The sequence below is a fragment of the Gavialis gangeticus genome, unplaced genomic scaffold (assembly GCF_001723915.1).
Source record: "Gavialis gangeticus isolate Ggan-Ray unplaced genomic scaffold, GavGan_comp1, whole genome shotgun sequence".
Classification (NCBI taxonomy): domain Eukaryota; kingdom Metazoa; phylum Chordata; order Crocodylia; family Gavialidae; genus Gavialis; species Gavialis gangeticus.
In genome coordinates this window covers 83,337,934-83,350,221 of record NW_017729031.1, presented here as the reverse complement: position 1 = coordinate 83,350,221, position 12,288 = coordinate 83,337,934, and the positions used below count along the sequence as shown (strand labels likewise).

Below are 12,288 nucleotides of genomic sequence, written 5' to 3'. Positions count from 1 at the left end.
AGGACCAGTTTGTGGCAACATTTAATTAAGAAAAGAAATGGCAATAAAAGATTAATTTATCTCACTGAATAATATGCCTTAGCACAGTGGTGCCCCAACTTTTTTGCCCTGCGGGTCGGATGGCCCTGATCCTGACCCAGACACATGGGAAGTGCGGGGGTTGGCCCTGATCCATACGTGCAAGTGGGAGGAGGGAACAAAGCCCAGACCTGCTCCTGCTGTGCAGGCAATGCCTTGGGCCACATGTCATGGCTCTGTGGGATAGATTTGGCCTGCGGGGCAGAAGTTGAGGACCCCTGCCTTAGTATGGTAAGTTGACACATGCTGGCCATCAGTTAATCATGTAACAGAGAGAAACCTGGAATTAAATCATGCGTGATCTGTGAAAGGTAATGGACATGAATTCTGCCTCCTTGCCCATCAGTACTTCATGCAGTTCTTGAGCACAAGGGCCTGTGTTCCTTATGCCACTGAATTCATAGGTATGTGATCTATAACATGATTTGTCAGCACTCTCTAGACCCAAATAAGGGTCTGGAAGAGGACAGCAATGCTTAAACAATCTTAAACATCTCTCTGCCAGCAAGGTCTGATCCCTCTTTTGTGTGCTTCAGGACAGTTCAGTTGCAGAATGCTGCTGACTTTTGGGCATCCAATTATCATCTAGTATCAAAATCCAAACCACATTTGTTTTTGTGTTGCTATGTAGAAACCTTGTGCAGCTGGAATCTGCTTTCACACCCACGGTCTGCATTCCTGAAGCTAAGCAGGGAGCCATGCTCCAACTTGACTGATCCGGGGATGCTGCAAGTTAAATCAGCCACCCCAATGTGCACACTCTTCAGATCAAACCAAAGTAAACACCATTTTGAAAGAACAATGCTGGCACCTTCTGATCCTCCAGCTTCACAGCCCAGTTACCCAACCCTTCCCCCTGGGAGTGGTGGCCCATGAACTGGCTCTACCCCTCTTCCTTCTCAGAGAAATGCCCCACTGTTTCACTAGCAGCTGGGGGTGCTCTATCCCCTGGCATTGCATACAGTTCAGAGCAGGTCTAGATGACACAGTGAGGAATGGCAGTGAATGCTGGTTTCCTGGCTACCACTGCTGTTCCTCTCATCACTGATGCAGTGGCAGTGAACCAAAGAAAGATCTTGCAAAAAAGGTTGGAAAGCAATCCAATCCATCAGATAGCTTTGCTGTTTTCTTTCTAGTTTCTCTGGTTGTCATCAACTCCTAGTTGCAGTATGGACAGTCCCTCATCTGACCACTACCCGATAAGGCAACTCAGGCATGCTACCTTGAGGCAGAGGGCAAGTTCATCCCTCTTACTGCACAGCCAGCATTGACAGCAGCACAGCCTTCCTCCCTTGGGGACTACCTGGGCTCTTCACTTCTGGCTAGCTGTCCCCTGTGTTTGCACTTCAAAAGACTCCAAAGTAGGCATGATTCGTGCAGAGGAAGTACAAAAGGGCAGTAACAGCCAGACACGCTTCTCTGCTCCCATGACACAGCCCCAGTGCAACACTGCATGGTCTGGGCTCCCCGTGCTGAGACTACACAGGTGGCTATTCTCAGAAGCACTGCTGCCTCCTCATTCATTCCTCCCTTGAAAACTGCAGGGACTAAGGCATAAGGTCAAGTGAATCCTGGCAACCCTCCTGTACCCTGCTTCCTGCCTGCACTGCATGGAACTAGATGGTTATGGAGGTGGAAAGGTCAAATGTAGAAAACGTGGAAGCTCAACTCCTTGGCAAAACACAGGGGAAAGGTGCTTGTGTTATGAATGCCCCTACCCTGCATGGTTATGGGGCTGCTGGCAGACCCAATGGAAGATGCCCACTAGGACAATCACGCCCTCCACCCCCCAGAGAATTATTGGTAGGGAACTCTGGCCGACACAACCTGCCTGGCCCCTCCCCTGCGGTCAGTGTAACCTATGGCAAGGCAGTCCCAGATAGGAAACCAGTAAGAGAACAGAAACAGTAGTACTATTATCACTCACAGTAAGAAACACTGATTGTAAGGTGCTAAGGCATACTTAATAATACACTTCCTCACAGTGGTTTTAAGGTGGCTTCAATGGGTTAGTGGTTTTAAGACACACTTCTTTGCAAAGATTTTTCAACTGCTTCCCAGAGGCAACTAAAACCTCCTGACTGGTCAAATCTGCCCATGGATTAACTTTATTGTCATGCATTGCAGTTTTACCTCCAAATAATCAATTTATCACTGAACACTTAAACACATCTGAAGTTCCCACTTGGGGTTTCCCCCAAAGTGGTAGTTTAAAAGAAATGGGCTTCTCAGGAAGGCAGAGCTGAATCATATACTTCAAACAACCTTTTGGGTATTAGCCTTAGACTAGAAGCTTAACCAGGGTGGTTTCTCTTATACCTTCATCTAATCGGCAGTTTTTTCAATGGTGATATCTCAAGAGGAGACTAAACAGTTACCTGACCCCCAGCTATCTTTCCTGCTTGGTGCAGGGGGCTGGACCCAATGATCTTCCAAGGTCCCTTTCAGCCCCTTACAATCTATGAATCTCTGCTAACATGGTGTTATTGCTGAAAATGCAGGGTTTTTAAGACTAAATCAAAATAAATTCACACTTCAGAATCTCAGGAATTCTACACTCAGTTTTGGTGATACCCATAACACTGCCTCATGTCACTGGCCACTTTCCACCCAAAAGGTGTGTGTGCCTCTGGCCCAATCAGCAGAGTGTCTGTTATAACATACAAATGCAGCCCAGAACATTGTTACATAGAGATCTAAGCTGCAGACTCTTCCAGCTTACACTGGGGCTGTCCCTGGCAGCCTTAACGCCAAAAATGCAATCCTGGCTCCTCTGCAAAATCACAAGCGTCAGAAGCAAAGAGGAACAGACATTCGCCTATTCACAGCAGTCAGAAAGAATCTAGTTTTTTGTTAGTCAGTAAGCAGCAATGACTGTGGAATTCCCTACCTTGCCCTGCCCATCACTTGAGCATAGTTTGCCACTGGAGTTTTTGAAATTCAAAGAGTTAACCACCTATACTGTTGTGGAAACCAAATGGTCATGGTGCTTTCTTCTGGCATTGGCTCTGCTGCATGCTCTCTGTGCTCTAGGCTGCGCGGAGAGGCACACAGATGTCGGCCGTGGTTGTTCTACAGGCGCTGGGCTCCCCTGGTAAGTCTCAGTACAGAGCTCAGCATTTGGAGCTTAGTGGAAAAAAAACATTTTGGTTCTGTAATCCCTTTTCTGGGGGTTACTGCTATGGGCATGCTGAAGACCCTGTAGGGAGTCCCATTCTTCCCACTTCTAAAGTTCAGCTCCACCAGAACTGGACACCATTTCAAAAATGGTCTCACCAGAGGTAAGGTCACTTCCCCCTTTCTATCTGCTATTTCCTCTTTATATAATTAAGGATTGCATCAGCCTCTTTTTTTGCCCCAGTATGGCACAGACACCTCACACCGAGATAGCTGCTGGATTGTGACTGTTTAACCAGGCAATTTCAGATCGCTCATTAACAATAACATGTACTCCACACAGATTATTGCCTTCATGCAGATTATGGCCTCAACAGTCTTTCTTTTATGTGCAAACTTCACCAGAAAAGACTGTCCAGACCACTGGTTAACTTACTGTGTAGCTCTGAACTAAGAGCTGATCCCATTAAAAACAGCCAAACTCACTGATCTCTCACCCTTAAAAAGTGACATTATTAGCTTGAAAGACTTATTTTTAATCTGATCTGTTCTTGGTTAGTCCCTGTTTAATGTATGATTTTTTTAATGGAAAGGTCAAATGCCTTGGAGAAATCCAGGTATGCTGTATCAACACAGCTACCTTTACCAATCAGATGTATTGCCTCCTATAGAAGTTGTCAGACAAACTTGGCTTTTATCTTCCATGCAACCCTGCTGACTGGCATTATTTATATTTTTTAGCTTCTTCTTTCTTGATATGAATCCTAAATTAGACACTGTGAGGATCAACATCCATCTATCCCACCTCCATTTACAGTGAGACAGTCAAACGGCAAGTTTCTACATAAATGGCAGTCGCCCCAAAACTCCCATGAGCACGGCCAATAATCACTAAGGCGAGTAGCTGGGAAATTGCAATCAGTGATTCTAATGACAGATGCTGGGGAGAAGCACTTACTATTTGTGTTAGCACCTTTCTGAAACTCTGGATCCACCAGCAATGTACAAGCTCCTCTGCAACAGTGCTGATGGTTGTTTTAGGGAAGGGAAATGTCCTTGGCATTTAGAAGAAAAGTCTAAATCACTCTATTTTCTTTTCTGCTGGTTTTTCTGACTTTATTTCCTTTGTTTTCCAAACAGAACAGGTTCTTACATCAAACAAAGGAAACAAGCCTAACTGTATAAGACACATTTATTCAGCTAAGTGGCATGGCACTATTGAAGACTGGGTCCAAGGCTCATTTCAGAATGTGAAACATTAACATCCAGACCCACCAGGGGCCAATGCAGAGTCTGCAGGAATCTGAAAACAAGCTGTTGTTCATCTGATGAATTGTTAACCTTTTTGTTTCCCTAGGCAGCTTTCCTTCCCTCTTCCCCAAGATCTAGTTAAGTCTGAACGACAGCCCAAACAATATTTAAACCAGTAGTTTTCAGCCTTTTTCAACTCTGGGCAAGCTTTGTTACACTCAAGAGACCCCTCATAAAATGTCAGCTCTTTGCTTTCACTCATTTTTGGACTACAGAAACAAAACAGAACAATTCTTCTGTTGCAAGGAGCTCAATAAAGACTTCAACACATACTACAACCGGTCAAAATGTTTTTGGCACTATGAATTCCTATTTAAAATCTCGGAACTCATGGTAGAGGTGGTATCTTTTATTAGACCAACTAGATTTTTGAAAAAAAAAATGTTTAATTGAAAGCTTTTGGGCACAAGCACCCTTCTTCAGGCATAGGAGAAAAGTTTGCAAATGTTCTCCTAGGTAGAAATGAAACTTCATATTTCATAGAAGAGTTAAAGATGTGGTAAAATCTCCTGTTTGGAACAGTTCATTTTAAAATCTCTAGATTTATTGTCAATCATATTATGTAGGGGTTTTGAGAACTAATATTGCACAACACCCTTAAAGGGTTCTCTGTGGAGAATTACTGGTTTAAAAATGAAGAAATGAACTTAGTGAGGCCAGGGAATTTAAGAAAGCAACAGCAATCATGGCTGTTCCTGTACATTTTTGTTTTGGGTGGAAGACATTATAAAATTATAACTGCACTCACTGCTTGATTACTAGAAAAATCAAATATATATCTTTATTCATAAGCATCACATATTCTATGTTTAAAAGAGTTTCATTTACAACACTGTATATCCTTATTAAAATGTAATCAGTTTTATAAATGTGGATCTCTTGGTCACCCTCTCTCCTTGCTCTTCTAAGTATTTCTAAGTACCCTGGCAAACAGTCTAATATCTGCCAATAACGATATGCTCTGGTATAAGGAAAACACATTCCCAGGTAAGAGATAGTGTTTTACCAGCCAACTGAGCAGGCAGAAGATGGGTATTTTTAGAAGGGTGCACATTCAAATTGCTCTTCATGATAAATGTACACTTATCCCACAGGGACTTGGAAAGGATTCTAGAAAAGTGATAGACAGGTAAAATGTAACACCATTGCCTCCCCACCTCTTGTCTGCATTCCACAATCCTTACTAACTTTTCCATCCACAGAAATGAGAAGCATACTTTCCCATTGTAAAATCGTTTCTAAAGAAATGCACAGATATGTTTGACTGCGAACAATCATTAAGAAATCGCTCTAAGATCAAAATTGATTTTGGCCTCTACGGCCACATCCATGTGGATGTTTGTTTTCCTCGGGACAAGTAGCAGAGGCACAAGCAACTTGTCCCCGGGGAATGCCCCTGCCACGCACCCTCTGGCGCGCAGCAGGTTTCGCCAAGTGGGTAGGGGAGGCTGCAGCCAGCAACTGTGCTGGCCCCAACAGCTATACCTGGAGTCCTGGAGACCTCGGGGAGCTGCAGCCATGGCACTCCTGAAGCTGGGAGCCTGGCTGCAGCTGTCCAGGCTCTGGTTTTGGGCTGCATGCACTGCAGCCACATGTGCTGCCCTTATTTTTTGGCATGGGTTTTTTTGACCCCAGAATCAGCACAGGGTACCACATACCACATGCCTGTGCTCATCTGGACACGGCCTATGTCTGGGAAAAGCACTGTCAACGGGACTATTTCTGTGCCAAGTTTAGGGGGCTTGTCATTAGGCTTTTTTACTCTAGTCCTATTAAAGATGTAGGGTTTAAAATATACAACTACCCACCCCTCTCCAGGGCCTCCCACCCACACACACACATATTTGTTGCTCTGCACTCCCGTAACTCAAAACTTGGCTGAAGAGTTTGGTTGATGCTGCATAAATGGTAACACACCAACAAAGTGCTGGTTCCACCTCTCGGTTTTATGGGGGTGACTTTATCAAAAGCCATTATCTGGGGTTTTGGAGAACTGACCTGGTATTTGTCTGGATCAGCCCCTCCAGCCTGCGCCACGAAGAGCCCAGAGCCATCCTCCAGTTCCATCTCGTCAGGGGAGCGTTCAAAACGAATCCGGTCATATTCCTCACAGTCGAGGAACAGCACCACCTCCTCATCCTCCACGCTAATAGCAAAGCGAGTCCACTGGTTCAGGAGGGATGACACGGTGAAAGTGGCAGCTGCATATGAGCTCTGAGACCCTGGTTCTGTGTAGTAGAAGATGATCTGCTGCCTCCCTTCCTTTGCATCAGAGAGCTTAATGCCAATGTAAATAACAGTCTGTGAAGAGTCCGTGATGGCAAAGAGCACGCCGGCCTTGTTAGTTGTGGGCTGAATATGGAACAGGAGTGAAAAGTCCCGATAAAAAGGGCTTGGCAAGTGGTATCGGGCCACTTGACCAGTGTTGGCATCAGGGCCAAAGACATAGCCGGGATTGTTGTCAGGGCCATAAATTTTGGTTATCTGCTCTGGTGGGGGATCTCCAATCAGCTCTAAGAGTCCAACTTCTGTGCTGAAATTTTCTGCAAGAGAAGAAAATTGGAGACTGATAAACAAACTGAACGTGGCTCAACAGCTGACTAGAGCAGCAAGAGACAACTGGAGTCTCCAGTACAAGTGTGCGCTTCAGCCCCGATCCTGCGATGACAACAGACAAATGCCAATCGCCACAAACCAACTTTGCCTATAGGCATGCCCCTGTGGGACTGGGTCTGCTTTAGCACAAAGGGGGCAGGTGTTGAGTATGGCTGACATGGGAGGTGAAACCTGATGTCCCAACATGTCAAATAGAGGAGTCTTATTTCCTTAACTTCCTTTCACTGGAATCAGGTTATTCCCAGGTTTTGAAATTTGAATGTTTTCTCTTTTAGGGAAGATAATTCCGGTGAAGCAAAGTGTCTTCCTTGATACCTGCTGAAACACTGGGCACAGTAAGTCTCCCTGTAGGTGGCCATATTAAGAATGCAATTGTTCTTCCAAAGCTGTAATGTGGAAATTGTGCTAAATATGCTGATTTTCATTTCTCTTCCTTTGTTTTTGTCCTGAACTAACAGAACCTTTGTTTGTTATACAACTGCTTTGCCTGGACTTTTCCAAACAATCATTTACTTTTTGTGCATAAGATTTTAAGCCTGCCATAACTGCACAAGGCTTTTTGAGTACCTTGGTACAAGCAGATGAATAAATCCAGTATGAACTGGTTTTGCTGCATAAGTCATAAGGCCCTATACTGCATGCATTATTTTAGATAATAACTAAGCAGAATAAGGACTGGCAAAATGAAGCACTCTCTCAAACAGATGATGAAGATAATGAGGCAAACAAGATCTCTATGAACCACTCTTTCTGGTTGCATTCCTTTACGGCCTACATGGAAAATACTTTACTGCATTTGGCTATTCTGGAAATTATGAAATCTGAACATGAAACAAAAAGCCAGCAACATAAGGAAAGAGAGCATTATCAAAACCCAAACCAGGAAGAAGCTCTTGGAGCTTCTCTGGGGCATTAATGGGCTTGAATTCTAGAAAAAGGAGGCCTCTCACAAGGGCTAGGGAGGCCCCCTTTCACTATATGCATTAATTTATGTTTAGTTTAAAGCAGGTGTTTAAATTGGTGACTGACTGACTACTTTACTCACAGTCAAGGACTAATAGATGGGCACACTCTTTGTTCCCAGAGCAAAAGGAAGCACATGACAATGTGGAGAAAAGTAGGCAAGAAAGAGCTTGTACACGTATCTGAAAGCACAGTTGTGCTGGATTTTTAATATAAAATTTTATTTGTGATCTTCCCCTTATTTTCTGTCCTACACTGATAAAAGTGATATATTTAAGATAAGGAGAAATGAATGTAACATATGATGCACTAGAGTCACCCACTACACTGCGTCCCAAATGGCACTTTGACCTTAGATGAGATCAAGTGACGAGGACAATGACTGGCCAGTGCTAATCCCCAGAGGTAGTATGGGGACCAACAGAAATTCAAGCAGCCTATGGCAGCAAAACCAAGTACCACAAAGGAATGCTTATAAGAAAACCTAGCATACAGTAAATAACTAAGCCACACAAGTGCCTCGTAACAGAATTCTGGTTATTATGGTCAGAAATGATAAAATAGCCATGAACCTGAAAGTAAAAAAAATTGTAACACCTGAAACAGACAGAGATTTATCTTAAATCTACTAAGTTCTAAAGTCTTTTTTAAAAAAACACTAAAAGGTGCCTGTCACCTAAGGGAGATGATCTTACCTACAGTTCAAAAAATAAGTTCTAAAGGAGCAATGACCTTGTTTCATCTTCAGATGGTAAATTTCATCAGGCCCCAGCATTTAATGCTGAAGAACACAGTCTCTGTGTTGTGCCCAGCTTTAATAATCCAATCAGTAGCCATAACAGGCCATTAATTCATATATAGTCAAAGATGCATGACATTTATCACCCTGAGTTCAAACTAGATCCAACTGGTACAAAACCACTGAACAAGCTCTATGGCTAGGGGCAGAAATTACAAAAACTGGTATAAGTGATAAGAAACCAGCTCATATCTGTAACATAACAGAAGCTCAGTCCACATAAACCACTCTCAAAATGCCCCAAACCATTTTAAGATAAACCTAGATGGACACAGTATCAGTCTTAACTGATTTAGGTTAAATCAGTTTACTGAATTTCTATCCCAATTCCCCTCCAAATTCAAGTTAGCTCACAGTCCTCTAGCATCCCAGGATGCTTTGCACCTCTCCCACAAGTCCCACCCCCTTGCAGGGTGGGCGGGCTAACCCAAGCAGTGTGGTCCAAACGAGCAGGGAGGCATGCTCTCTCACCCCCCCAGCTTCTGACCTGGGCCACTGTAGGCATGCAGCTACATTTCCAGATTCAAAAGTGAATGTCTGTTCACTTGCTTATCAGTTCAATCTACGCAGTTTAGATTAACCTGCCAAGATTGAATCAATTCAGCCTCAGGTTTTTTGACCATCTGTACTTAGCCTACGTGGCCCAGAGCTGAGCTACCTAGTTTAGCCAATCTGTCACCTACATTCCCATGGTGACACGTAGGGGGTGCACGCACATGCACCCCCTCAGAGTGCCGGTGCATCCCGTCAAGCTGTACGCCCTACTCAAGCGACAGGCAGGGGGGGCAGGTGGGAGCACTGGTGCCCCCACTGCAAGCACTGGCCAGGGAGTGCAAGCACCGGATGTAGGCCATCGCTGCTCCTGGGAACGCCGCAGCTACTTTTGGGAGCAGTGCAGCTACTCAACTGTCGGTAGGGTTTGCTGTGGGGGGACACCCCATCTCCCCGGTCAGTGCAGCTGGTCATGGGGGACCCCTCCCCCCCGCAGTTGCTGACTGGTCGCTGGCAGGGCATATACCCCCCCCAACTAAGGCAGCACAGGTGCCCATACTACATTCTATAATGTTTTTTCATCTGTTACCAATTCCTTTGCTTCTACTGCTCTTAGCCTTGCTTCTAAGCCTAACTTATTCCTAATTTAAATTAATTTATCTTCCTATTAAGCAGCCTAACAGCTTACTAAAAACTCTACAGGCTACATCTGAAAACCTGGCTCATAAAGAATCTGAAGATTCAATGCTGATTTGGCAAATCAGCAATTCAGACACAGGCACAGCTTTAGAAGTTTTTTTCTACATACTTTGAGGTAGCAGTGCGGCTCATGAATGCTGAGGTGCTGGGGCAAATGGAATGTCCCACAGGAGCACGGGGGGGCTCTCCAGCATGTTCAGCACGAACCCAGAAGTGGACTCGAAGTATTTCCAGTCCACTTCCGGGTCTACCAGGGAGCGCGCAGGGGGCCCCCCTGCATCCGCCCAACCTGATGATCAGCCGCAGGGGGACCCCAGGTGCCCCCCCTGGACCCAGGAGGCACCAGACGCCAAGACGGGGGGGGGGTGGCCCCGCCCGCTTGCTCCCCGGTGGACCAAGAAGTGGACCAGAAGTGCTTCTGGTCCACTTCCAGGTCTGCTGCTGAGCACACTGGGGAGTCCCCTGTGCTCCTGTGCGACACTGCATCTGACCCAACATCGCAGTGTTCAGAGCCCCTGCTACCTAGAGGCATGTATAAAAAACATTTAAAGCTGTATCTACATCCAGATCACTGAATCTCCCCGAATCGATTCAGAGAGATTAAAGGGTCCTCTGATTAGATTCAGATTCAGCCACTGAATCGGGCCAAATTGAATCAGGGACCGAAGCTTCGCACAGCCCTAATAAACAACTGCCAGAGAATGTGGTACAGGTAAGAACTTGACAAGCCATGGGATGCTATGTTTGGACATCTACAGAAGTCAGTGCTTGTGGCTATAGGGTTGTCGTAGAGTGCTAGGAGTCACTAGGATGGGGAATGCTTTGACAGTATTTTAAACCCACATTGTGCATGTTCAAAAAAATAATGGAAAATGCACATGGCCATTTTTTTGCCCAAAGTCCTAGGCAGTACAATGAATGGAGTTGAACTTCTATACCTGATGAAATGACTTGACCTACAGACAACAACAGTTCATTCTGCACTTAGGCTTCTCCAGCTGTGCTGCAATTAGAGTTTTAATATCTGGACAGCTCTTTTATTTCATCATTTTTCCTCTGTTTGCATTTTTCAATCTCTACAAAATACAAAATGAAACTATACCCAATGGAATGGCTAGGGGAAATGCAGAACAGGACAGCACCGCGTTTAGGAAAAAATCCATACAGGTGACGATTCTATCAAATTTCCCTGCAAAGTCATGTGCCAGGGCTGCAGCAGCAACATTAAAGAGCTTTACTAATTGTTCTTCTTTATGGTATCCAATTTTGAGTCATGCAAATTGCAATGCGTAAGCAAGATGATACCTGTAAATCACCAATAGAACTAGGCAACTGTGGGGTTTTTTTTAGTTTGGCGGCCAAACCAAAAAAGATATATATGAAAAAATATTTCTGTTCAAACAAAATGCTTTGTTTAATAAAACCTCTCATTTAATTATTTGGTTATGGAACCCTGTCTTACCCTCCCCCGCTCTTTTTAATTGACCTATTTTTAATACAAAAACACCATGTTGATATTAAAAATTGAAATATTTCTACATTTTTTCAGCCAAAACTATTCAGCCAATATACAGCCTCAATGTGTAAATAGTTTTAGTCTCTTCTGAAACAGTATTTTTCAGCAGGTTTGTTAACTCCCCAGCCCCTCCCTCCTCCCAACCCATTCAGTTTAGTCACTGAATAACCCAAACAGCACTGAATTTTCTCAGCAGACCATGGTTTTAATCATTATTGGATATTTTTCTATAAGGAGAAAAGGGAATTTGTGTGTGTGAGAACAGAGAAGGGCCATAAGACTCAGTTAATAAATGCCTCCCTTCCCTGTAAGATTTTTCCCAAGGGAAAGCAACCAAATACCAGTTGTTTCAAGGGTTTATGGGACAACTCAATCCCAGTGTCAGGGGAGCACCATGTTTAAAATGGCACAAAAGGTTACCTAATAAACAACCTTAATTCTGTGAAGACAGCACCCCAGGGCACCCACCCAGTACGAAGGAAAGGGCAAATGCCTCTCGTAATCACCAGCTCCCCTAGTGGCGACTGAAGTGATACAGATGGGGCCAAAGTTCAGACGGACAGAGCATTTGTACAAGGGGAGAGACTAACCCCAGCAGGACTTGCTCATGACCTCAGCATCAATGCTGGAGCTCCTCACCACTGTGGACACAGTGCAGATGTTCCCTCCCAGTTCTGAGTATGGGGGGGGGGGGGGG

The 12,288-nt window shown here is 44.6% G+C and overlaps 1 protein-coding gene across 4 annotated transcripts in view; it reads right to left on the bottom strand.

Moving 5' to 3' along the window:
• The window catches only part of COL18A1 (collagen type XVIII alpha 1 chain), a 177,921-nt gene that overhangs the window by 68,188 nt on the left and 97,445 nt on the right, over nt 1-12,288 (bottom strand). For all 4 annotated transcript variants that reach the window (XM_019523230.1, XM_019523232.1, XM_019523228.1 and 1 more), the window contains exon 2: nt 6,505-7,049. In XM_019523230.1, coding sequence (XP_019378775.1) covers nt 6,505-7,049 — 545 coding nt within the window. The remainder of the gene's footprint in view (nt 1-6,504; nt 7,050-12,288) is intronic.